The 26,862-nt window shown below is 41.4% G+C and overlaps 1 protein-coding gene across 1 annotated transcript; it reads left to right on the forward strand.

Moving 5' to 3' along the window:
• The first annotated feature begins 507 nt into the window (after positions 1–507).
• Positions 508–26,511, forward strand: vps37ba (VPS37B subunit of ESCRT-I a). Its single transcript, XM_028578157.1, has 4 exons — positions 508–700; positions 13,575–13,746; positions 21,984–22,066; positions 23,851–26,511. The coding sequence occupies exons 1-4, from the start codon at positions 596–598 to the stop codon at positions 24,349–24,351; spliced, it is 861 nt and encodes a 286-aa protein (XP_028433958.1). The 5' UTR covers positions 508–595; the 3' UTR covers positions 24,352–26,511.
• Positions 26,512–26,862: the final 351 nt, after the last annotated feature.

Below are 26,862 nucleotides of genomic sequence, written 5' to 3' on the forward strand. Positions count from 1 at the left end.
CATTTAATGTCTCCTTGTAAGCCGCCCATTCAGATTTCAGTCGATGTAAATATGGATGTCGAAACAGGTTGTTTTCTCCAGCCGGCAAAATACAATAAATCTCCCTTCATCTTCATATTTATTGTGTAGTTTAAATATCTTTTTGGAGCAAACTTGCTTATATTACGTCAGGTAGAAAACTAGAGCCAGTCCCAACACTCGTCATGCTCCCTTTGCTTTTTCACTACTGCCATCTGTTGTTTGGTCAGTGTACAATGCAGATAAGTAGGCTATATATTATTTTTTAACCAGAATCCAGTTGTGAGGACTTTAATTTACAAATAAAAAGAAGTAAGAATGAGTTGACAGTCGAATTTAGTCAAATATTCTGCCAGTGCTTCACCCATAGAAAAAATATAATATTTCTATGGCTACACCTTGTTCAATTGACGCCAATTTGTGGGTTTTCCGGTAATCGCAATATCTCTGACAGCACGCGAAGGCAGCACTGGGCCTGTAACTACTTCCTGTAAGGGAAGCCCAGTCAGCTGTCACAATCTGTGAAAGGCGAGAAGAGGGATCACAGGCGAAGAGAAACGCAACCAGAGCTAAAAAAATGTCTAGTTTTTCCAACAAGTTTAGTGCTTACACGATGACTCAACTCAACGAAATTCTGGAGGACGACGAAAAACTCACAAAAATGGTACAGGAGATGGATGAGGTATGTTAAGCTATTCGCTTTTGTAGTCCAACGTTAGCTACTTGCTCCTTTTTTCTCGGTCACTGTTGTTTCCTCAGCCCTTTGTTGTGCAACACACTCTGGTTAACAGTCACGGAAACGGTTGCTTCGAATCACGTGTGGGATTTGATCACAAATATGTGTTGTCAACCGATCTTCAGTGTTCTGAAACCTAAAATAGGGTACAAATCGTTAACCTTGGGACGGAGCAAGGGCTAGCATCGTCTCAAGTTTTAACTCGAGGATTCCCAGTTTGCGACGTTGTTGCTCCATAAAAGCGGTACTTACCCAGGCAACAGACGCGCGTCTACACTTATGTATGAACAAGAGTACTTTTTAATAACCATATTATTGCTGAGTCCTTTTCAGGAAATATTTAAATTTAAGCAATGGCCTAGCTTCGACACTTTTTTTTTTTTTTTTTTTCCAGACTTGTCGTCATGCCAAACTCCCAAACAAATCTGCCCATTTATGACTGACCGCACAGGTAGACCGATACCGAGGAAAACGATACTTAACACCCTTGTCTAAAATATGAATTATTAACCAGCTCTTTGAACACCAAGAACCATAAGTAATACTTACAACATTATAACAACAAAGATGTAATTCTTATCAGTAGCTGTAATGTCGAATAAAGCTATATGTGTATACATTCTGAATAGATCTAAAGTGATACTACACGAAGAAGGTATGTGAGGCCGTTTGCAAAGTAACATTAATAGAGACTTTCAAAGTTGCCTTCTTCATACAGACCATTGGTCTTTTTTTTTTTTTCTACATGGCCTTGGTCCAGTAGCACAAGGACTCAGCAATTCCCAGTTAAGGTGTACCTGCCTTGCACTCTATCACCTTGTAACGACAAGCAGCTGATAAGGTCCATTTTTCCATACAGGAAGCGATTACAAGCCAAAATCTTAGACCATATAAAGAGGAAAGTGCCAACAGATTTGACACATTTTTATACAGTAATTTGTGCTTCTTGTAATTCCCCACACTGCTGCTGCTTCCGAAATGGTCAATTCCGGCATGCGCTTTAATTTACCCCGTGCTGAATCAGTCCCACCATATCCCTGTGTTGGAAGAATTTCTTCTTCTTGCTCATGAAGTGCAAACTCTTGGCAACATTAACGATGCATATGCTGCCAGAATTAAACCCCCCTTTCAAATTCGCATCATAATACCATCCACTTGATCCCTACCTTTTAAGTGTACCATTAAAACAAATAAACCTGTCTCAAAAACTGTTAGTGTGTGGCAGGATGATAGCAAGGAGACGTTGAGTGGCTGCTTCCTGGCCACAGATTGGGATGTCTTCTATCAGGACAACAATATTGCGGACACGATAACAAGGTACATTCATTTCTGTGTTGATACTGTTGTGCCAAAAAAGACGATCACAATATATCCCAACAACAAAGATTACATCACACCTGAAATTAAACATTTGATCAGGAGGAAAAAGCAAGCATTCCGGAACAATGATTTAATGGAGCTGAGATCTATCCAAAAAGACCTGAGGGGGAAACTTAAGAAGGCTCGGGAGGAACACAGCACACGAGTTAAGGAAGCCTTTTCAACAAATAATTCTAAAAAACTTTGGGACACTGTGAAAGAAATGACTAACATGAACTCTGGAATGATTTGGACAAGGCTAATGATCTCAATATTTTTTATAAACGTTTTGACCTAGATTATGACACCAATGTGACCTGCTGCAGAGACTTGTCTACCTCGTTACCATGTGACCTAATACAGGACAGAATAATAATTAACCCTAATGCTGTTACCACAGTTTTTAAAAAGTTGAACAGAAATAAGGCCAGCGGGCCCGATGGCATTTCATCTTTTATTCTGAAAACATTTGCGGATGAGCTGACTCCGGCTTGGAGCCCTCTATTTCAACTCTCTGTCGATACATGTACCATCCCTACTATTTGGAAGACCTCTGTTCTGATTCCCGTGCCTAAAAAACCTTGTCCACAGCATAATAATGATTATAGACCAGTTGCGCTAACATCAATAGTTATGAAATCATTAGAACGTATAATTGTCGGTAAATTAAGGAGCGAGGTACAGCATCTTTTGGACCCTTACCAGTTTGCTTATAATAATGGCAGGGGTACTGACGATGCCTTACTCACAACTGTACACTCTATCTTAAAGCACCTTGAAAATCCATCAGCTTATGTTCGATTATTATTTATGGACTTCAGCTCTGCATTTAATTGTATTCTCCCTCAGACACTGTTATGTAAATTACAACAGATGGAGGTGAACCCCTTCGTCATTAGATGGTATGGTTCTTTTCTGACAGACAGGAAGCAGCAGGTAAAAGTTAACTCTATTCTTTCTGATACTCTGAACATAAGTACAGGTGCCCCTCAAGGCTGTGTAAGTTCTCCTTTACTTTTTATAATATACACAAATGATTGCAGAAACATAAATTGAAATAACCACATTATTAAATTTTCAGATGATACGGCCATACTTAGTCTACTTACAAAAGACTCAGATATTGATATCTATAAACAGGAGATAGAGGAGGTAGTGAAGTGGTGCAACAGGCATAACTTGACACTTAATGTAAATAAAACCAAAGAAATGATTTTTGACCCCAGGTCTATAGGAGATCATAGCACACTTCAAATTGAAGGTGTACTTGTTGAGCAGGTAACAACATATAAGTATTTAGGTATACAATTAGACTGTCAGTTACAGTGGTCCCATCAAGTGGAGTACGTTTGCTCTAAGATATGTCAGCGTCTGTATTTTTTAAGACGACTTAGAGTTCATGGAGTGGACAAAGAGATCATGATACTGTTTTACAAGGCAGCCATTGAATCTATTGTTCGTTATGGTATAATGGCTTGGTTCGGTAACCTGTCCATTAAACTAAAATCACAGCTACAAAAATTGATAATAAGGGCTGGCAAAATAATTGGCCAAATGCCACCAACTCCTCTTCAGGAGCTTTTTGAGGAGGCGGTGAGGAAACAGGGTCTCAAAGTCATCAACGACCTAAATCATGTCCTGTATAGTGAGTTTGAGCTGATGCCTTCAGGCAGAAGGTACAGGTTACCAACCTGCAAGCTTAACCGGTACAAATTCTCATTTGTGCCGCTTGCAATCAAATTAATGAATAATAACAGAGTGTGTGTGTCCATGATAGGGTACTTATTGTCTCCTATGGGAGACAATAAAGGCTTATCTTATCTTATCTTCTTTCTTAAACTACAGTTTGGATCCATCCCTAATTGGAAACATTAAACACACACTGTCAGGACACAGGCAGTTTTCTTGCCTGTTGTCATGGTGCTGTGTCTTCACTCTGGCAGTTTCATTTGAGCTAATTTTGTGTAAGAGTGAGGACTAAAATGTGATTTAAAAAGCCCCTCTTCTCAGACATGAGAAAAAGCTACTATAGTAGTATCGAGTATTGAAAAATGCCTCGTCATTCAATGCCCAATTTCAACTCTAAGGAGTAAATCTCATCAGGGTCCGTGAGCCAATAAGCATGCAGCGTGCTTCTACTAAGATCTAGCAATGTTTGTGATTGGCTGTGTAACGTTACACGTCGTAGAGGCAGGCAGGAAAAACTCTACGTTAGGCACAGAGACTGTGGTATCGAAAAATGTATAGTTTAGGAACCGGTAGCAACGTCACGGTATTGGTATCGATACCGGTATCAAATATTTTTGAACGATACCCAGCCCTAACTACAGCAAAAGCAAGAAGAATACAGTTAGGTATTATTAGCTGTTTGGGTGGATGTTGTGTTGTCTCTGAGCTGGCCTTGGTTTTTTTTTGTTGTCGGTTTGGTTTTGGATCCACACCCTGTCTGATTGTCTCCATAGTTTCATTTTCCACTTCCCAGTAGCTTACAGAGAGGGAGGGACTTGTTTACTGCAGTGAGTTGATATTTTAAACCGGTCATGAGATTATGGGAGAGATGGTATGGACTGAACCTGACAAGTAAATACATGCCTGAGCCAAAGGTGGAACTGTCTAGGGAGTTCTTTCTTTGTAATAATCTGTATGGGAACTAGGGCTGTCCTCGACTAAAGAAATTCTTAGTCAACTAACACTTATAGGATTTTGTCGACTAATCGATTAGTTGATTTAATTGACAGAGCTGTGCGCTTTGAGAGGTGGTTAAGACTAGAAAAGCACAATATAAATGTAGTTAATTAACCATCTGTAAAACTTGGAGTTGGAGTTCCTCCACAATTAATCCTGCAAAAGAACCACTTTAAATCTCGTGTTTACCATAAATGTGCTCAGAAGTTTCTTGGAAATAAGTAATTAAGCATGAATAAGCATAAAAAATTACTAATAGACTAAAGAAATCTCCAAAACGACCGATTAGTCGACTAATCGACTAAGATGTGGCAGCCCTAATGGGAACGGAGGCAGTTGGTGTCATAAGACATTGAGTGCAACCTGAGATTGCTGAGATCTTTGGACTATACAGCTGTAGTATATAGACCCAAACCCTTGCCTGGGATGAGAAGCTTATTCCCTACAGCAAAAGCATGCGTAGCATGAAATAAGCTTCTCATTTTGCAAAAGACACACTGAAGGCAGCGCGCGTTGCCTTTTGAATAATGCAAATGGTTCTGTCTTCAATTTGTTTAGATTAAATGCATCCTGTTTTTTCACGTGAATTGACCTTAAATAGGCCACACCTATACCACTGGTCCTGTTGTAAACTAATTGCGACTTTTATGTGTGGATCTGTGTTGTAGTAGGTAGTAGTAGTTTGTGGCTTGTGTCTTGAGGCAAGCTCAGGCAGCTTTAATATTGTAATATTCTTTTTAAATATGAGCTTTTCAGCAACATTTTGACCTTCACTGCGCTACAGCCAGCATGATCTTTGTTTGTAGGTGACCCAGTTTTATTATGTGAACACATGAGGTTTCGGCTCATTTTAAGCTTTCTTTCATACTGTACATTTTGAAGCAAGTTAAGATTAAGCTGAGCACCATCTCTCGCTTCTTATCTTTTTCGAGGCCTCCACTAATCCAGGAATGCATGCAATGCAGCAGGCATGCTGTACTTCAACTTCAGTAGTATCAATTTATAACGGAATAGATTTTGTAATGTATTGGTGCACAAGTGCCTTGCTCAATGTCTGTTTAATTGAGGAAGCTTCCAACATGTTCATATAATTATTACATTACAGATACTGGATTTTTGTGAGGCTGATTTAAAAAAAATAATAGATATTTTTGTAAAGCTGTCCCCGACTAAAGAAATTCTTAGTCCACTAACACTCATGATTTTTTCAACTAATCTATTAATTGATTTCACTGACAGATCCTGTAAAACTGAGTTTCTCCACAAAGAATCATGCAAAAGCACCACTTTACATCTTGTGTTTACCGGAGGTGTGCTCAAAAGTTTTCTTGGAAATAAGTCGTTCAAGCATGAACAAGCATAAAAAAACCGACTAATAGACTAAAGAATTCTTACCAAGACCAATATGACGAAGAGGGGTGCAGCCCTAGTGATAACGATATATCAACTTATAGTCATTTATTTTTACATAAACGCATAACATGAACAAACAATTTTGATACGGATCCCTTAGATGTGTGACATAAATACATACAGAGACTTTTTACAGTGTAGAAATCCACTTGCCAGTGCTCTCTGGGGGACAATGTACAGTATGTGACGCAGGCACTGTTTCTTAATTACCTCAAACTAGGGCTGGGCGATATGGACAAAATCAAATATCACGATATATTTTGACCAAATACCTCTATCGATACCGCAACAATATTGTTGTGTTGACTTTTGGGGCTTTATCAAAATATTTATACAATGAGATTTTTGATAAATAATCATCAGTAATGTGGATATAATGACTAAGTGGGTAAAGGCAAATAATAGAACAGTTACAACAGTCTGGTAAGATTCAGAAAATGACATAACTTTACTGTAATGCAGCCTTTAAAACCAGGAAAAGACAACACTTATGCCATATTACGATATCCAAAATCTAAGACGATATCTAGTCTCATATCACGATATCGATATAATATCAATATATTTCCCAGACCTACCTCAAACCCAGTTTGACATTTACTGCAATTTCTTGTTCCTTATCTGCAATAAGCCAATATTGGCCGATGTCTGTCTAGCTCTAGGGATGCAGCGCTTAACCGATTTCACTAGAACCACGCTTTAAAACGTCACGGTTAATTAATCGTAAAGGCTACACCGAGTGACTTTGTTTGTTAACGTCGTTAATTGTTTGTTAGCTTGTTAACGTTGACAGTTAGCTAACGTTGGCCTGTTTAATCTTAACGTTACAGTTAACGCTATGTTACGAGTCAGCACCAACCGACGTTTGCATTTACACTGATGACAACGTTACATTCGTACGAGTCAAAACTCTGCAACAGCTCAATCATGTCACGTCTTACGTTACCACATAATGTTACGAACTCCTCTTCCTCTTTCTCGTCCCTATGGGACACAAGGCTGATCGAGATCTCTTCATCGCATTTATTCCGTGGCAACACGCTGCGCCTCTCCCCGTGACAGGTGCATCTTGTTCAGCAGCTCCTCCAACTTTTAGAAAAACCATTTCTAGCTTTTTGAGGGCCTGAAGGAGTGCGCTGTTGTTGCCAACTTGGCCTTTGTTTTGTGGTTTGATTGATTCACCTCTAGTCTAATCTTTTCAGATGAATTTAAATAAAACGATAGCCTAGAAATCTAGACACACCCTAGCAGCAGCAAATGTAATTTGCAGCCAGGGTCAGTCTAGCAACTTGGCTTGCAATCACATCGTGTATAGAGTCGGTGGGCGGGGCTTAACATAAGGACGGCAGAGTTACGACACTTCCGCGTGAGTTCCCTGCTACTTGAAAACAAAGAAGATGGCGGCTGCTGCTGCTGCTGGCAAACAGCGGCCTTTGGAATCGGCTTTGGCCGTGACTCTGGAAGACTTGGAGTTAAGCACTGAAGTCGTTCTTAAAAAAGCCGACCGGATACGGCAAAAGTTTAATCTATCAACTAGCGTTGCTCTGGTTGGCTATGAGTGCAGAGGGAATTTGAAAGACAACCGTTTATCCCGCCCCTTGGATTGAGCCCGGCCAATGGTGAGTTCCCAGACCCAACGTCGTGATGTGGGTCTGGCTCGTCAGGCTAATAAAACGGTTGATGATTGATCATATCATTATGAAAACTTTCAAAACTGTTGCTGTGCTCTGTTTCAGAAGACGGCAACACATAACCTTAACATCTAGAGCAGAGATCTTCAACAGGGGGCCCCTAGGGGGTCCCCAGAGTTACTGCAGGGGGGGGGGCACCAAATTATTGTACATTTTTTTTGAAGGTTGTTCATTATAGAAGAATACTCTGCACATCTATATTGTTGATGGCTCCTCTCAATTGAGGTGTCCGAGTAAACTATAATAGTAGGCTGTACACAAAATAAATCACTATTTAAAGGGTAACTACTGTTTTTTATGTATTTATGTCACACATCTAAGGGATCCGGATCAAAATTGTTTGTTGATGTTATGCGTTTATGTAAAAATAAATTACTATGAGTTGATATATCGTTATCACTAGGGCTGCACCCCTCTTCGTCATATTGGTCTTGGTAAGAATTCATGAGACAGGTGCGTCGGAGGGGGATAAGTATGTCAAAAGTTGCAAAGAAACTCCGGCAAACTGTCTTATTTAATAGTAGGCAATGTTTCGGCACTAGACCATCATCTGGCAAAATGAATGAAGGGAGAACTTTTTTTTTCAGTTTTAAAAATGTCTTAACTTGAATCCAACAAATTAGCCAATAGAAATCAGCCTATTTGTGAAAAAAAAATGATAGGCTTACTGACCTATAGATAAGGTAGCCATCCAAAGATACAGTTAATTCTAAGGATTCAATGTGCCACATGCATGTTTACCATTAAAACTTGATTTATGAAATCATACCAACAAATATTTTAAAAGCTTAGTATTCTATACACTAAAAAGGTATGTATAAAGGCTTTAGGCCTCCCACACGTTATAGTAGGCCCAGTTTAATATGCAACTTAAATGTATACAATATATGTAGTAGGGGGGTCCCTGCTCTGTCTCTCTCTCAGTTAAGGGGTTCTTGGCTTAAAAGACGTTGAAGACCCCTGATCTATAGTGTTTTATTTTATACATTTCGGGGGAGTTGGTTCGGGAACCGGAAGGGCGGCGGTTCAAGTCCCCGTACGGACCAAGTACGGAGTGTGGACTGGTAGCTGGAGAGATGCCAGTTCACCTCCTGGGCACTGCCAAAGCGCTCTTGAGAAAGGCACCTATAATCGTTGCATCCCTATCTAGCTCTAATACTAATATTTAGATTATTTTCTAATATAAAATGTTGTGTTTTTAGCCAAGAGTGGGGACTAAGGAGAACATCACCTATTTATTTTTATAGGTCACAGTTCTTGAGCCAAAGCTTGGTTTCAAACTCGTTTGGTTACCCACTTGTCTGTGTAACAAGTTACATTTTTATGTGGCTTTAATTGCGGTTACACAGAACAAAGTACCAAGGAAATTCATCTGTCATTTGAGCTTAACAATTACTAGAACAAAGTGGGCTTCAATGTTAGAGGTCTTATTTTTTTATTTTTTTGTTTTTTTGTTTTTGCATATTACATCACATATTGTGGTTTATTACACTATCTCGTAGGTCTGTGCTCCATCAAGACAAATTCTTTAAACCTACATTTCCTGTGATTATTATAGCCTTTTATGGAGAGAGTGAAGCATTCCCCCAGCAAACAATTACGTCTTTGGTTTGACGGCACAAGCCTGCAGTTATAAATGCTATTTAAAGGTCTGCCTCCTCAGCAGGCCACTATGGATGAGCAAATCGGCTCTTGCAAAAGGGAGTCCACCTTACCTCAGGATATGACGGTGCAAAGTGCAGTGGTAAATAGACATATTTAGCTGCTTTCCTTCATAAAATGTTTGTTTTCCGTCAGCCCAACACCCAAATAAGGCCTGGCTTAGTCCATTTTAGAAACTGTTACACAATTAAGACCTACGCTACAGTGTATTTTTAGAGTTTTCCTACATATTCTCGCCCAATCCTGGTAATATTTGCACATTGTTGGTTGGATGTGTTTGAGAAGTAGCAGGAGACCTTTTTTTTTTTTTTTTAAACTTCTGTCCCCCGCTGTTCACACAGTAGCATGTTGTTCTGCCAACTTGTCTTGCTGCTTCAGTGAAAACTTGCATTAAGGGCACACTCCATCAATTTTTACATGAAGTTCTGGTCATCCCAGATTTGGAATTAAAACTCGGAGGCTGACATGAAAGTTCTTTTCTTCTGAAATATATGACATGAACACGGCAAAACCTAAAAAAAGTTTTGATGGCTCCTCTCAATTGACCATTCGCAAAAGCCACGCCCCCTAGTTATTGTTACTATTTCCATCAAACAATTGAGAACCAGACACATAGCCATGGCTGGGTTGAGCTCCATACCTATTGGTATAAGTGATTGGTTTTGGAGTAATGCAGCAAACATATCCTCCAGGGCACGACAGAAAGGGCTGCAATATGCAGTGGAGGGATATGTTCAATGATATGGTCAACCTCTTGCTAAATTATCTGTGTCGATAGCAACATGTGCCTGACCGGCTAACGGCTATCATGCTGCCTGAATTTCCTAAGGAATAATAAAGTATCTAACGTTCTAACTTTACTACTTTTGATAATAATGCTATATAGAACCACAACTGTTAACTTAAGTCCAGTTTTACAGATTGTAACTGTTATGTACTTGGCTACTTAAACTACTTATTGATAATTGATATAAGTTAGCTCGCTAGCTTTACTTACCTTGGAGCAGACATATGTAGCTATGCTTATTAATCTTTGAGGCATTTAGCTGTGAGTGAGGTCTCCCACACTACTTAATCCATTGTCGGCATTGTTCCGCTTGGGTCTTGGGCTTTGGAAAGGTGAACAAAATGACCCCTCCCTCTAAACTTTTGGGGTACCTGGTGTCAGACTTGCAGGTGCCATAGGCGCATCGTTTCACCATCTTGCTGAAATCGCAATGTTTGACGGGGGTCCTTCTCCTTAGTTACAGTTGCTGAGCTAGGATTGGACGAGGACCGTTCGAGGGCGGGGTTTTGCGAACGGTCAATTGAGGTGTCCGAGTAAACTATAATAGTGGCTGTACAGGGCAGCATGGTGGCCCAATGGTTAGCACTGTGGCCTCACAGCAAGAAGGTTCTGTGTTCGAATCCAGGTTGTTCTGGGGCCTCTCTGTGTGGAGTTTGCACGTTCTCCCCATGTTTGCGTGGGTGTACATGTACTAGGTTCTCCAGGCAGTGCCCTTGATCAAGGCACTGGCTCAGATCTGGAGTTGGTCCCCGGGCGCTGTGATTGGCTGCCCACTGCTCCCTTGAGGGATGGGTTAAATGCAGAGAATGAATTTCGCTACATGTACGTGTATGTGACAAATAAAGTACCTTTACCTTACACAAATTGTCCTATTAACTTACATTGTAGCTTGTTTCGCCACTGCCGACTGCAGCGAACTTGCTTAATACTGCACCAATGTCAAAGATTGTCTTTCTCATCAGTCACTTAGACACAAAAACATAGGAAAATAGAGTCCAGGTTGAAAAAAAAGGCACTACATTCATAATCAAACATTTTATGTGTCCTGAATTTTGAGTGTGACATGTTAATAGTGCCCATTTAAAAAAAAATCCCCAATCTGCATTACAGCCATGCAATAGTGACGCAAAATGATGAACACTGCACAGCATTGACAATATTAGGGTCCAGGTACTGGCACGCGTGAATGCATGATTCATGTTATTAGATATACCTGGCTGGGCATTTCCTGCTATGACATGTGAAAACGCCTGGCCTGACAAAGATCTGTTGTTAGTAACAGGGTAGCCATTAAAACTTGATAAGTCAGTAGTATCTCAGCTGCTGTATTTCAGTTTTTGGGTCGGTCTTTCCCCTACTGCTCTTAAGTGCTTAATACGCTGAAATAAGTCATGTTACATTTTGTATTGTTTGGATTTAACCAGACTGGTTAAACAAAAATAATAAATTGCCGCTGTCAGTAATGGCCCTGCAGGGGATTTAAAGCCTATAGTTTTTTTGTTGTGTGTGTGTGTGTGTGTGTGTGTGTGTGTGTGTGTGTGTGTGTGTGTGTGTGTGTGTGTGTGTGTGTGTGTGTGTGTGTGTGTGTGTGTGTGTGTGTGTGTGTGTGTGTGTGTGTGTGTGTGTGTGTGTGTGTGTGTGTGTGTGTGTGTGTGTGTGAGAGAGATCATGGTACAATGTTGTGCCCAGGAGGACTACCACAAAGGCATTTTGAGTGCTTTGCCAGGTGTTTGTGTTTAAATGTCTGTCTGTGGACAGATTTTCGTCAAAATTGTGCAACTTGCAGTCACGAAAAGTGTAGTTGCGATCAAAATAAACACTGAGTTCGAAAGATGAGTGTGGTCCGAGCATAGGCACCGGAAGTAGGGCAGTTGACAATTCCCCGCCCCCACCCCCCCCCACCCACATACACACACACTTTAGGGTAACCTTGCAAGATACAGTCACCAGCCTTAACAGATTTGTGGTTGACATCAAAATAAAGGCTGAGTTAGGGCGCCATAAGTACACAATTTTCCAATGGAATAAGTACCTACACCCGACATGCAGCTCAACCTCCCTACCTGTCGGCTGTGGCTCAGGTGATAGAGTGGTGGTCTACCAATCGGTGGTTCGATCCCTGGCCCTGCCGTTCCATATCGAAGTGTCCTTGGTCAAGACACTGAACCCCGAATTGCTCCCGATGCTGTGTAATTGTGTGTGAATGTTTACCTGATGAGTAGGTGGCACCTTGTATGGCAGTGTATGAATGTGTGTGAATGGTGAATGCTTCCTGTACTCTGTTAAAGCGCTTTGAGTAGTCGTTAAGACTAGGAAAGCGATATATAAATACAGTCCATTTACCTGTATTCAAAAGAAAAACTAAAAAGAAAAGTTATGCTCGGGGGTATGTAGCCTCCTGACTGGCAACTATTGAAATGATTTTCCAGCTTTATAGAACTCTTAAATCTCCTGCCTTTTTCTGTAATCATAACGCTATTTCATTCCTTTGTTGTCATAATTTTTTATATCTTCGCCAAATTGAGTTTAAGCCTGTAATTATCTCTGTAATTATTTTTGTTATTACATTTTTGCCATATTGAGTTTATTTCATGTCCTATTTGTCCTATGTAAAATACGTTCTAGTGACCTGGGAAGGTTTCACTATAAGCAGGGTTACGCCGTCGATTCTACGCACAACCATAAAACGGCCTTCACACCGCCTCAAACCGAAAAGTCTGATCGCCACCGCAGCATGACGCTGAAGGCTCGCTGCATTTTTAGTGCGTATTATGATATTGTGAAGTACGGGCAGGACCTAATAAGCTGTATGCTTCCGCCTGCTCCTTCTCCAACTTATCCTTTTTATTATATACAGTGCTGCTCATAAGTATTCATACCCATGCTAAAGTTGACTAAAAAGAGGAATAAAAAAATCATCTTTTGGAAATTGATCTTAATGCCTTAATTAAAAAAAAAAGAGGAATATATATATATATATATATATATATATATATATATATATATATATATAAAAATAAAAATTTATTAAATTCTGATTGTGTTTTAATTTGGTGGTTTGACATAAATAAAATAAATAACGATTTAAAAAAAAGATTTCTTTTGACATTAGTGTGTGTGTGTGTGTGTGTGTGTGTGTGTGTGTGTGTGTGTGTGTGTGTGTGTGTGTGTGTGTGTGTGTGTGTGTGTGTGTGTGTGTGTGTGTGTGTGTGTGTGTTTGTAGATGCAGGAAGTTCAGCAGAGCAAAGAGGAGACACTGGCCAACAACCGAACCCTGGCAGAGCAAAACCTCATCCTGCAGCCCAGACTGGAGGAAAACAAGGAGGAGCTCACCAAGCGCTACAGCTGTCTCCAGGAGAGATTTGAGTCCTATCAGCTTCGCAAATCCACCCTAGGTACGGCCGCTGTACAGCTCTTACAAGAAAGCGAAACATTTCTAGTGATCCTCTGTGTCTCGTAGGGCTGTCAAAACTGGCCAAAAATGACATGCAAATATTCGTTCTAAAAAAAAAACACATAGGTTTGAATATATTCAAATGGTGCTGGGCGATATGGAGAAAATCAGATATCACGATATTCTTGACCAAATACCTCCATATCGATATTGCGGCGATATTCTAGGGTTGATAATTGGTGCTTTAACAAAATATGTTCAAACTTAGATTTTAGATAAATAATCATCCGTAATGTGGACATAATGTCAAACTGGGGAAAAGGCAAATAATGGAACAGCTACTCTGGTGAGTTCAGAAAAGTACATCACTTTACTGTAATACAGCCTTTAAAACCAGGAAAAGACAACACTTATGTCCTATTACGATATAACGATATCCAAAATCTAGCTTGAGCTTGGGGTCCCCCGGTGACCCTCACGTACTATGTGATGTCATTTCACGTAAACTGGCACAGGGTGGGGGGGGGTCCCAGAGACCCGTGCTGCGATCGAACGCGCTTGGACAGGCTATTACAAAATGTAAATAAACTAACCAAGTCCCCATGACACGAAGGACAATACAAGGGCTAGTGTCTTGAATTGTTTATTTTTTTTTTTTTTAAGATTATTTTTGGGGGCATTTTAGGCCTTTATTTTGACAGGACAGCTGAAAACATGAAAGGGGAGAGAGGGGGGACATGCAGCAAAGGGCCGCAGGTCGGAGTCGAACCCGGTCCCGCTGCGTCGAGGAGTATACCTCCATATATGGGCACCCGCACCGCCAACTCAGCTATCCAGGCGCCAGGTGTCTTGAATGTTTAATGTTACCCAGCTCTTACCAAATTTGAACACTCTTGTCTATGACGTCATTAAAAACAGAGCACCCGGCACAATATACACAGGGCACATTACGAACTATTTAACTTTTTAATTAGGGTCTCGAAAGATTTTTAGTATTATAATTTCTTGTGATATTGGTAAATTGTTTTACCAAAACTCATATCCTTAAGCCCAGATATTGATATACTTACTATATACATATGATTTTAAAGATAAAAATAAGAAGGAAACAATGCCTTTACACGTCCACATGTATTTAAATTTGGAGTGAAATCAAATATTCTTTAGCAAGGAATAGTTTAGCTTCTCTAATATTGTACTTTCAATCGAGACCATTTCGGAAGTCATACTTTGCACGTGACGTCACAACTACTGGCTGGCGGGCAAGAACCTCATTCTATAACGTATATTTGTTAGAGGAGTGAATCAATTTGTCGGCTGAAAGCCTGCAGTGAAATTTAACACTGGTGTCAGCAAAAGACTTAGTTAGGTTAAAACGAGACGGATAAGAAGAGGCGTTGCAACAATGTTTACGAATATACATCGTAACGCTGGCTGCACAGATGATGCAGACGCAGACCGCTACGATTGACTGACACACACACGACACACACACACATTGTAAAAATCACACACTGGACGCTTTATTTGTCTTTCTAGATGGGTTTAGTTCATGATCGGGCTATAATAAGACCACGTCGGTTATGTAATCACTGACAACCGGGACAATTTCATAGTGGTTGGTGTAAACCGGGATATTTTAGCGTCCACACACAGCTTTTGTCGGGAATCGGGACTGTCCCGGTCAAACCGGGACGTCTGGTCACCCTACACGATACGTAGCCTAGTGTTGGCAGAAGGTTTAAAAAAAAAAAATTAAAAAAAAACTTGTCAATCAAGCTGTCATTCGCCGGCAGGGAGGGTGTACGTATTCAGATGAAGACTTCATCACACGACCGAACAGATTAGCAAACGTTAGCGGGTAGCTAGCTAACTAGTACTCCCGTTACTACGACAGCGTTGTTAACCCATCCACTCTTGGAAAAAAAAGATAGCTATCTGTACTTTTGTAGGCTTTCATTTGTTGTGCGGTGTAAGGTGACGGATTTAAATATCTCCAAACTCCAAGTCTGGTAGAGACTTTGTCAGCTTCAAAGCAATGAAAACATCAGCGGGTGCTGTGTATGGATCACATGTTCCGAGTGACATATGGTGTGACTTATGGTCTAAATAGTTGATTGATTGTAGTATTGGAAATCTGCAAGGCTGCAATTCCCTGGGCTGGCCACTGTTCATCGCCATTCTATCGGCGTTTCTTGCCCGCCAGGTACTCATGGTAATGACGTCACTGCAAAGTATGAATAGCAATTCAGACTGTGCCCTGCTTCCCAATTCTGTGTCATCAGAAAATGGAACAGTCCAGGAAACCTAAACACAATTATTATTTACATTATTTTATAGTGACCGCTGAGATACAAACTGGAAACATGAGCCAGATGTATGGTAAGAAACGAGAGTTCTGGGCTGTAATGCAACCCGGGGACATTATGTACTATGCGTCTTTGACAGCTCTGCATCAAAACATCCAATATGAAAATACTGATAATATGGAGAGTTTTGGTGATTGCGGTTATCTGCTTACAGTTTGACGGTGAACCTTTCCACACTGTCAGTCATCATCATAGGAAGATGAGATGTTATTAGAGATGCACCGATTACAACTTTCCGAGGCCGATTTCAGATTTTCTCTGAGTTAGGCCAGCCGATACCGATTTTAGCAGATTCAGATTTCATATTTTCTAACCACTTTACAGCACACGCAAATATTTATTGTCATTTCTTCAACAAACATTTTGCACAGAACATAGAAAATGTTTTGAACAGATAATGGATCACTATAAAATAGAACTATATAAATTACTCCTGGTGTGGGAAATTCACACACATCTAAAGTGCAATGTTGGAACCATTTCCTTCTTTTCACATCCAATATCCACCTTTTTAAAAAAAAAAAAAAAAAATGTGATTTTGGTTTTTGGGGTTGTCCCTCCACGCCCTACTTTTTCCTTGCAGGTGGTTCCATATTGCAAATGTGTTATCTTCTGCACACACGCTGAAGAATTTCCAAACAGCTGACATGTTGCAGGTTAATTCACGAGGTTCCCTACATGAGCGGGTACGGGCGACACACCGCGGGAAAGTTGAGAGAAAGGGAAAAGAGACTGTGCCGTCGCGTGCGTCCTTGAGAACTGTAACTCGTATAACTTATGTTGTCAGTTAATCGTAGCGTTGACCGGCATGAAATCGGCCTATGTCAGACTGACCTCGCCGGTTGCTGGTCGTGGCCGAGCACGTGAAAACCGGCCAATTCCGGTTACCGGACGGTCTATCGATGCATCTCTAGTAGAGATGGCCCAATACCACTTTTTTGCTTCCCGATACCTGAACTTGCGTATCGGCCGATACCGAGTACCGATCCGATACCAGAGTGTCATATATTTCATTATGTTTTAACAGCTGTATACTACTATCCCTGTATGGATGTGATATGATTTCTATCTTTGTCAGTCTGGCTCAGGTTAAACTCTTTGTGAAACATGAACAAACACAAACAATGAATGCCCCAGAACTTTCTTTTATTCTCCAGTTTGACAGTCAGTTATAACGGAAAAAGAACATAAATAAACTACTTTTAATGTAGATTTTCTTTAGGGCTTTATTACGTGGTATCGGATCGGTGCATAAACTCCAGTACTTACCGATACCGATACCAGCGTTTTAGGCAGTATCGGAGCCGATACCAATACTGGTATCGGTATCGGAACATCTCTAATCTTTAGATGTTATGCAGACACGTAGTTTGTTCTTCTTCTGCGTGAACACGCGCTGAACAGACTTGTTTGACCAGTTGTCATGTCTCCCATCAGAGGCTGTAGCAGCCCTTTTTAACAGACGCCATGATGTCATGTTGCTGCAGGCAGCCGCTGTGATTGAACTTGGGTTGAGCAAGTTCTCAGATCAGATTTACGTCTCCACTGCAAGAGACTTATGGCTATAGTAACCCTTACTGACGCACCTTCACGCTACTTCCTAGCGTGTGAAGAAAAGGGAATGACAATGCTTGTGACCTTGTTGACGCAGCGGTTGCCAAGCGACCCTCTCAAAATAGCACGCCAACCATTCACTACTCTGCTACGCTGATACAAGTTTGACTCTGCCTTCTTCCCTGCAAGGCATGCAGACTCTAAAAGCCCGGTGCTGTCATGTATACAATACACACTACGGTTGTCACAGACTTTGCTTCGAGGCCAAAATAGATTTTTGCAGTCTGCGGGTTTGGCTGCTGTCAGCAAGTGATGGCTTTTGTCAAAATGTAGGTTATTCCCATGCACTGGCCGTCCTAGTTGTGGGTTTGCTGCAGAGCAGCTGGGGAAGGACAGCGATGCTCGGAGCTGAGAGAAATGTAGCCGTTTGTCCCAGATGAAAGATCCAGCGCACTTTATGCATTAGCTCGCTCTGTTGTCGTTTTCATACAGTTCCACTGCCAGCATCGCCCTCCCCGACCTTTTCTCCAGGAAATGTGCATCCTCTGTGTTGCCCTTCACTGTCCGTTGGGCTCTGGAAGCCACAATGGCAGGGCAGCCCCATCACCACCCCCATCCACCGCCTCTGAGAACGGCTGCCCACACTGGACCATTGTGCTGCCAGGCAAGCTGGTGTAAAACAGCCACGGTGGGAGTGGTGGATGATGGGGTTGGCATGCAAGGGAGTTGAGAGAGAGAGAGAGACACTCCCCCCACCCCCCTCTTCAGATTCACAGCAGAGGTCGATGTGGATTCATTTACTAAATGGCTGTCTCATGATCTCCAGGCCCAGGCTGTGTGTTTTGTTGCTTGACAGGCTCTCCGCTCAGCCAGAGAATTACAGCTTTGTGTCGAGGAGTGCTGCTGATATGCCTGAGAGTCCGCTGTAGCCTGGTTGAGAGAGTGAGAGTGAGAGAGTTCACCCTGGAAAAAGGCTGTGTTAAGAATGAAGCCTCTGTCTTTGAATGTTTTTCGATTGAATTTAATCTCTGCCAGTAAAATGTGCCAAAACCATCATAAGGTTTTGGCATCTACAATATATAGATACAAAATATTACCAGTAAATTTGCCAATTTGACAGAAATCTTGGTCTGGCTAATCGTTATCCCTCCCAACCATTTTCTTGGCTCATTAATTTTTTCATAGCCAGTCAGTGCAGAAATTATACAACAAGTTGCATAAGTTTTTTTGAATGCCTGTGTTAGTGAGTAGATAAACCAGCATTATAAAGTTCTGTGAATTTTTAACTACGGTGCTACATCGTGGATGTTCTTTATTGGTGTGCTCAATAGGAGATACCAGACTTAACAAAGTGTAGAGCAGAGCGTAGCTTGGCCAGGCCTTTTGTCAATACTTTCTTTGGCCTTTCACACCCTAACTCATTTACTCTGTTTAACCCATAATAACCATGGAACATGTTAGAAATTCTCAAGTGACCGAGTAGTTGACAGACGGCAACAGAGAGCTGTACTTTGACTATACTCAAAGTATATATGATATAATAAGGGCTGGATCCGAATTGTTTGGATATTTGTTCGATGGGTAGGTGTTTGATTTTCAAGTTTGGGATTCAAATATATTTTTTATTTTTATTTTGAATGTGCATGCAGGCTGAAATTTACCGTGGTGTTTTGTAGCTGCGGTTTAATTTATGCAGCGCTATGTAGTCTCCGCCAAGAACGGAGAAATGTCCAGTTACAAGCAAGCAGTCTGGTGTTTGTAAAAGTCTGTATGGTTGTATTGCTTTCTCCGCTGCTTTTAACCTGAGAATCTGCACACCTGAGAAGAAGGTAATCAGTATGGCATTGGCTTATAGTGGAAAGTCTACTTTCCATGCTAGCAGCATGGCATTAAGGGTCAAGATGTTGGTCTGTCAGTCTACTAAATGGACTGGCACAACATTCTGACATTCATGTTCCCCAGAGGATGAACCCTTATGATTTTGGTGATTCCCCTGCCTTTTCAAATAGCTCCACCATAAGATCGACAATAGTGGTTTCGAGGGAAATGTTTCAACGACTATTTTAAATAATAATAAAATGAGTGCTGTACATTGTTATCGTCATTACAATATTAACTGCCGTAATACGCATAGCGTGAAAGGCTGCGACATATCGCGAAAGACACTCGGAACACACCGGACAGACTCCAGTCACTGACCTCGCCAGACTGTCCAACGGCCGATTATCGGCTCAGTGTGTCAGCAGCTTTAGGCACGGGCCGGTTCCCGGTTTCACAGTATATACCGCGGTTTGAAAAAGTCACGGAGTCCTCAAGGACAGAGAGTGCAGTTTAGAAATCCCTCTCCCTGCCAGTGTGCAGTGTGTTTTAAAAATAAAATACATTGTGTTCAATGGAAAAAAACATTTACCCAGACATTTCTAAAATAATACATTTATAGCTGTAATTGCAGTACCGTGAAACCGTGATATTTTTGCTGAAGTACCGTCAGAATCTTATACTGGTCCATGCCTAGTTGGACTGGAGTCTCTCCTGTAATTGGAGATCCACTATATTGTGTCAAGGCTTGGTGGAATGAAGGCGAGTTGACAATGCTGTAGTGGTTAAGGTAAAGTAACTAGCGATGTGCCAATGGTCTTATCGCCAGAGTGCTACTGTGTGCGATTACAATCCCAGGTATTGGTGTTGACTTTCAGTCCTGCTTAGGAACACAAACAAAACCGGCTCCCTCCTTAGAGACACCCAGCCAGTTTCAGTTGACTCTGTGGGGCTTTTGCAAGTTCACAGCAAACACAGAGGCGTTCTGGCTGTTTGGATGTGTCAGTCACACGACCAAGACTGGCGGATTTCACATATCCTGCCTCAGCTTTGAGTGACAGGCTCATTCAAATCTAATGTAACGAACATGTTCATTTCAGTTTAAGAACTAAGGGAATGTTTTGGGGGGGTTTTGTTCGGCGAATGAGCTCCTTGGTTAATTTAGGCACAGATCGCACTTAATCTACAGTGCATCTGTGTTGCTTCGAGCGCTGTGTAAACGGTACACCAGTTTCCTGTGACTCGAAAGATTGTGTAAAGGATGTGATGAATTGTAGCTTTGTAATATTGCAAATGAGGTTTGTAGCTCTGGTTCACAGACAAAAGGGCCTTTGTCGCAAAGGCTTGGGTTTTTTAATGGCCGATGCCGATATTTAGAGAGCAGGTTGGCCAATTTGGGATATATAATGCCAATGTCATGATGTTGTTTTTGTTTGCATCTGATAAAATGCAACAAATTAATAATAATAACAAATTAAAGCTGCAAGCAGAGATGAACGGGCCCTCGCACCTCCCTGCACATCGGGGCAGTGGCGGTTCTCGGGGGCGAGCTGAGTGGTCACAGAGTGTGTGGCACTGGAAATAACGTATTGCAAATTTTTTTAGCCAAGTATGGCGTCAAATTTATGCAAAGTGATATCATGACTTCGCGTAAACATACACGCCACTTTCCTAAAGCCAAGTGGCGTGTTATCTGTATGCATTTTGAGCTATCCGCGTGTATGTCTGCACCGAATGCAGCGGACGGCAGTCTGCAACGTCACAGCGTAAACGTACACTCCACTTTGGCAAATTGACTTGTCATACATACGCCACTTCATGAGATCAGTCTGAATTTATGTCATATTGTGAGCGCGCTGAAACATGCTCACAAGAGAAGTATATTATTTCACACGCACAGATTAACTGCCACTTGCACGATAAAAGTCCTTGTGCACCAATTCAACAACAATGTCAATGTCAATCTATTTTTTTGTCTGCGAGTGAGAAACAAAATGTCGGGAGAGGCAAAGAATGGTACCTGCGTGTATCGAATTAAGCAGCAAGTGTGCATGCGGTTTTCAAAAAAAGAAAAGAAGACCAATGTGGCAGGAGCGCTTCCGGTATCCTTTTAACCATCTGTGCTCATGGAAGGGAATACAATTGACGGAGAGGAGGAAGAGTTATGATCATATCCTGGCACTCAATGTTGGTTTACAAAAAAATTAAAGCCCTTTTAATTCATTTGGCAAGACATTTAAAAGTACACAGACGCATGTCGGCTGTAGCCTTCCTCGGGGTGTAGCGGTAACATCAGGTTCATTGCGCTGACGCATTATTACAATTTCATTTTATTTCCATCAGAAACCGTAGCATTCAGTGAGCGTTAAGAGTATTTTCGATGAAAATGTGATTTAACAGCAGTTTGACATCCGTCCAACGTGTGTTTTTAGCGTTGCTCAGTTTCGGGTCCGTCAGAATAACATTTCTGCTGTCTCTCGGTCTTGTTTCTTAACAGACCACAAGTCAGGACACACCTCCCTGGACCTTTTGCTGGCCCTGCTGCAGGCGGAGGGAGCCAAAATAGAAGAGGAGACAGAGGTAAGCATTATACTGCTCTCTCCATGGATGACGTCATGTATGTACCTGCCTTTACAGTTGCTCTTGTCGTCCAACTCTACAGAGGCTTCATTGTTCAAATGTTGGAGAGCATTTGGGCAGCAGAATGACAGACTACCTAAGATGTGAAAATTGTTATCCCTGCAATATCTTTCTGTCCTGTCAGTGCTTTTGATCGGTCAATCAAATCCTGAAGGCGCTTCTCCCGTGTTTTAGATAATGCTACATTTACACCATAAGAGAAATACTACAAGGGCACCATCTGGGTTTGCTGTTCAACCTCCTGAATTCTGGCATCACCCACAAGGACATTGCCATCAAAACTTTTGAGACAGCAGGGGCCTACGCCTACATTACATCGTCTGATTTATCAATTTCTTCTTGTGCTTGAGAATGTGTGTACATTTTGAAACGCTCCTGATTATGCAACCCGGAGGTGTAATCGTGGTGTAAAAAAACGATTCCTAAAATGCAGAAACTCAAACAAACTCTGTCAGCCATGTAAGCATAATTGATAAATTATAAACGGTTATTCCTTCACATGTATTTCTGTTTTTAGTTGGAAAACAATGCAATAATACTTTCAGAGTGAAACGATGCCAATAATTTCGTTTTTCGTCTTGTTTCTCTAAAGGCAGGCATATTTTCTGTTATGCTGCAACTGTTGAAACGGTCAAATAGCAAATTGGAACCAAACTCGTCATCTATAAATTGCATTCAGGTGGTACTGTACCCAATGTCTGTTTTGTGTACTGCAATTCTTTGATCGTCACATAACGTTAAATAGTGACGTGTCGAAACGAGTCGGCTCCGTAAACGAGTGAGAGACTATTTCTTTTTTTCTTTTTCTTTTTTTAAAGCTATAGTGCGTAGTTTCTGTCACCCCCATGAGGAATTCTAAGTAATGACCACTGTTGTTGCATCCACATGACACAAGCCTTCCGTAATTGCAGAAGGCTCCTCCACGCAGTTGCTAGTAGCCAAGGAGGACACGGAGGATAAAAAAAAAAAAAAACATGATAGACTCTTCAGAAGAGGTCATTATCTGCGCGCAGAGTCGTCAGGACGACAACAATTTCTAAACGCAGCCATACTGAGAAGTCCAGAGAGAGTTGTGTGAAGCGGATTGTCTTAACTAGCTTTTGTAGCAACTCATTTGGCAATGGCTTGAATGTAACGGACCTTCATTTATATAAAAAAAAAATTTACTTACTATAGCTTTAAATAAATGAGTATAAGACCGAACAATAGGATGACCCTATAACCTATAACGTAGGCTATTTGTTTAACTAGTGCAGTGCCCATTCACAACATGCCTGTTCTGAAGGGTCGTCTCATCAACTTCACACTGCGCCGCCTTGGGTCCTGAGCATTACACCTGCCATGACAGAGTTGCGTCACATACCCGAGTCGCGGCTACTCATTGTCAGGTTCACGTGAAAAACATTAAGAGCAGACTTTACTATTAGGCGAGGTAGGTAACTGCCCGGGGGGGCACGAGGCAAAAGGGCACCAAACAGCTATAGATTATTTATGATGTCTAGAAATGAAAAATATTGAATATGTTACTATTCTAACTCTTTAGTACCCTGAAATAACTTACAGAAGGCCCCCAAAGCACTTCCAAAATGTGTCCTTGTCACCCTGAACGTCCCGCTGTTAACACTGGTCGGCTGGCTCTAAACTTGGTGTTGAATGAGAGTCCAAAGGGACTTCTCTCTTCTCTCTCTAAAACTGCCACACATCTCTTTTACTTCTGTCAACAGAACATGGCTGATTCGTTCCTGGATGGCGACATGACCCTGGATTCCTTCGTCGATGCCTACCAGAGCAACCGAAAGCTGGCCCACTTGAGAAGGGTGAAGATCGAGAAGATGCAGGAGATGGTGCTGAATGGTGAGCGGCTCCCCCAGGCGTCGGTCCCCACCTCCCGATCTCAGGACGTGTCGGCAGCAGCCAGACCCTCCTCCTCCTCCCTCCTCAACGACGCCGGCAGCGGCTCTTCCCCCGTCGCCCAGCCGAGGAGGAAACCCCCACTTCCTCCATCCCAGCCGGCCCCAATTCTAAATCCATCTCCAACCGCTGCCCCCCAGCCTTCTGTTTTCTTCTCAGCAACGCCATACCCGCCGATTCCTCCCAGAACAGGCCAACCATTCCCCAACGTCCCCTCTGGCTACCCCACCCACCTACTATCTCAGTACCCTCCAGCTTTGCCTCAAAGGCCCCCACCCCGGATGGCCCCGCAGCCTGGCTTCATCATGCAGTAGATAAATGTAGTTGCCACTCAGAGGACACAGTGCGTGTCGTGGACTTTTCACTCCTGGAACTCCTCTTGAGAACAATTTTTCTATGACGCCCGGCTTCTTCGAATATGAGCAATGACAACGCGAGAAGGCGGACCTGCACAGGCTGGGGGTGGTCCCGTTCAGCTGAAGCAGATCTCCAATAACGTCTGTGGATTCGTGCTCATCTCTCACTCCCATAACACTCCCAACAACAGCAACAACAATAAAAAAAAAACGTGACGAGATCGGCCTAGACTCTCGCCAACCCGAGTCCCTTCAGTGGAAAGGTCCAGTGCAGGCTGCTGTAGTCAGTCAGTGTCAGTCTATGGGTCACTGGGCTGGGACTTGTCATTTATCAGCACCTTCTGTCTCCTGGCAGTAGCCTCAGCTCTGCAGTCCCATTAATACCTTACCTCCCTTCAAACATGCTCCTCAAGCTTTTATGGAACACTAAAGTCATTCAAAACAGGGTTTGATTAGTCCTTTCCATCTGCAGCATACTAATTTACTGGTAATGTATATGCAAGCAAAGAGAGACCCTAATTACTGTGCAGTAATCCCAGAATATATTCAGGCGTCTGTGCCTCAATCTATGCTGTGATATTTTTTTTTTTTATTAAATATAAAAATTCACAAGGTACATAGAAATATTTGAGTGTCAGCCTCTTTTTATGTTATAGTACTAATGGAGTTATGTTAATGATAGCCAGGATAGACTGATTAACATGCGTAAAAGGAGGGCTTTGGTTGGTGTATCTCTTCTTCAATATGTGGCTGTGTCTCGAGAGTCCAGACCTGCCTGGTCCAAGATGGCTGACTGTTGTACTCGGTCCATCTCGGAGCGAAAGTCATAAAGGGAGTCGAAGGAGAGGACCAGTGGCTGAACTATTGTAACAAATGACTAGGCCTGTTGAGCCTTGCCTGAAATGAAGGATCTTTTGTATAGCCATACAAGTACACTTCTGGTGTTTCTTTTTTTGTGGGTTCCTGTTGTAATGCAACACTCCTTTTTTATAATGTCCTTTGTCTTAAACTCAATTGGGATTGGAGATGATGCCAACAGTTCTTCTGGATCTCCTATGGTCCTGTTCAGTTTTCTGTCACACTGAGCACCAAAGATTTCCCACATCACTCTGTGTTCAAACAACAGTCTTTTTTTTTTTTTTTTTTTTTTTTTTTTTTTTTTTTTTTATGTAAGTGAAACATTTAGTGAGATAATCTACTATTGTTCCCAACATATCTGTTTGTGATGTTGAGCTCAAACACTCTGTAAACATGCAAGCAAGATTTCTTCAAAAGAAACTTGCGAGGTCAACCTGGCTTTTGGGAGGAAATTTTTTTTTTTTTTTTTTTTTCGGTGTGTTTTAGAAATTCACTTTTATTCCTCCCAAGTGCTGTAGCTGTGCACTGTTGAAGAGCCATGAGTGCCTACACTTGAAGTGACGTTGATCACGTCCTGCTGACTACTCCATGTTTCTCTATGCTCCTCTCGCCAACCCAAGAACAAACTGGCCAAGTATTTGGTCTTCTTCCCCCTCCTGCTACTGATTTCATGTTCCACCAGATGGTAGAAAAGAGCAGTGTGTGACTGTTAACTGTCAGACTGCTTTCTCACTAGAAGCAGAAGGGCAGAATCGAGCGATACTGAACATGTGCCAGAGAGACGAGGGACGCCCTCAGGCTATACGCCTAGTGGTGCTTGTGCATCTCTTCCATTCTTCCTCTATTTGTATTGAGGTTTGCCTGGGGTGAATTCAAAGATTTGTGCATGTGTTTTTTTTTTTTAGTTGATGAAAAAACAGGGCTCCAAAATGTTTTGTGCAAAACTACAGAAATAGCTGAAGCTAAAACATCAACATCACCATGAGCCAGCATTTCTAACAACTAACAATAGATGATTCTTTTGTGCATGGCCTTTGCTCTTTGTGTCCTGTCTGAAGATTCCTCTTTTAATATATATATATTTTTTTGGGGTTGTGTTTAGCTGTTGAGTTGCTTTTTACGTTTGAACTGATCCTCTGTCCATGGTTTTATATGTGGTTGGTGATATTTTCAGTGTAATGTTGTAGATGATTACTTATAATGAATGTTTAAGTGGAATTTAATGCTATTTTCAAGTTCAATAAATCTCATTTTTTTGTATCCCCTTTTATCCAGTTGCTTTATTAGGCTTTATAATAACCATCGCTAATAAATGGTAAATTGATAGTTAACTAAACTTGAGTTAATAGTTATTTTACTGTCAACTAACAACAAAATGATCATTATTTACTAATTATTACGTATGCTATAATTTGATATTTTAACAATTTATTGTTGCTCACATAACAGTTTATATATTAAGTATTTGTTAATGATTAAGAAATTCTTGATAAACCGTCAAACATTATTTAGATGGCTCTTGTAAAGTTGCATCTGATTAATATAATACTATCTATCCATATTGTTAATGATAGATAGATATTTATTGTCCCATTAGGGAGATTTGTTTTC

Source organism: Perca flavescens, chromosome 5 (genome assembly GCF_004354835.1).
Source record: "Perca flavescens isolate YP-PL-M2 chromosome 5, PFLA_1.0, whole genome shotgun sequence".
In the NCBI taxonomy this organism is placed as follows: Eukaryota; Metazoa; Chordata; class Actinopteri; order Perciformes; family Percidae; genus Perca; species Perca flavescens.